General features: G+C 79.0%; 1 protein-coding gene across 1 annotated transcript in view; it reads left to right on the top strand.

The window, feature by feature from the left end:
- Positions 1–1,230, top strand: part of AURANDRAFT_68792 (hypothetical protein) — a gene marked incomplete at both ends in the record, with an annotated part of 7,400 nt that extends 6,170 nt beyond the window's left edge. Inside the window, one exon of the mRNA XM_009044521.1 lies at positions 46–1,230. Within this exon, the coding sequence (XP_009042769.1) occupies positions 46–1,230 (1,185 nt within the window). The remainder of the gene's footprint in view (positions 1–45) is intronic.
- Between the last annotated feature and the right edge of the window lie 35 nt (positions 1,231–1,265).

Raw genomic sequence — 1,265 nt, 5'->3', positions numbered from 1 at the left:
ATGGGTAATGACGATCCGACGCGGGCGCGCAGCGGCGCGGTGCAGATGTTCGACGCTCCCGGCGGCTCGGCGCAGCGCGGCCGCGGCCCCGGCCGCGGGCCTCCGCCCGTCGGGGGCTACGACGACGCCGCCGGCCGGGACATGCCCTACGGCGGCGGCACGCCCATCGACGCCGACTCCGTAGGAGGAGCGCCGCGCACGGCCGTGCGCGGGAGCCGCATCGTCGGCTTTGGCGGCGGCGGCGAGTACGACGACCCGGCGGCCGATGCTCTCGGCGGATTGCGCGGCCCCGGACACGGGCCTCCTCCCGTCGGGGGCTACGACGACGCGGCGGGACAGGGCCGGGTCTACGGCGGAGGGACGCGCATCGAGGACCCCTCGGCGGCGCCCGGCTACGGCGGCGGCACGCCCATGGACGACTCGGCAGGAGCGCCGCGCACGGCCGTGCGCGGGAGCCGCATCGTCGGCTTCGGCGGCGGCGGCGAGTACGACGATCCCGCGGCCGGCGATCCGATGGCCGGCGATCGAGGAGACGCGGGCCCGTCGGTGCGAGGGAGTCGCATCGTCGGCTACGGCGGCGGCGGCGACTACGACGATCCCGCCGTCGGCGATCCGGGCGCCGCGGGGCTCTCCGACGCTCCCGGCGGCTCGGCGCAGCGCGGCCGCGGCCCCGGCCGCGGGCCTCCGCCCGTCGGGGGCTACGACGACGCCGCCGGCCGGGACATGCCCTACGGCGGCGGCACGCCCATCGACGCCGACTCCGTAGGAGGAGCGCCGCGCACGGCCGTGCGCGGGAGCCGCATCGTCGGCTTCGGCGGCGGCGGCGAGTACGACGATCCCGCGGCCGGCGATCCGATGGCCGGCGATCGAGGAGACGCGGGCCCGTCGGTGCGAGGGAGTCGCATCGTCGGCTACGGCGGCGGCGGCGACTACGACGATCCCGCCGTCGGCGATCCGGGCGCCGCGGGGCTCTCCGACGCTCCCGGCGGCTCGGCGCAGCGCGGCCGCGGCCCCGGCCGCGGGCCTCCGCCCGTCGGGGGCTACGACGACGCCGCCGGCCGGGACATGCCCTACGGCGGCGGCACGCCCATCGACGCCGACTCCGTAGGAGGAGCGCCGCGCACGGCCGTGCGCGGGAGCCGCATCGTCGGCTTCGGCGGCGGCGGCGAGTACGACGATCCCGCGGCCGGCGATCCGATGGCCGGCGATCGAGGAGACGCGGGCCCGTCGGTGCGAGGGAGTCGCATCGTCGGCTACGGCGGCGT

This window comes from Aureococcus anophagefferens, assembly GCF_000186865.1.
Source record: "Aureococcus anophagefferens unplaced genomic scaffold AURANscaffold_390, whole genome shotgun sequence".
NCBI lineage: Eukaryota > Pelagophyceae > Pelagomonadales > Pelagomonadaceae > Aureococcus > Aureococcus anophagefferens.
Note: the sequence above shows the minus strand (reverse complement) of the source record. Positions and strands in the feature narration are given on the sequence as shown.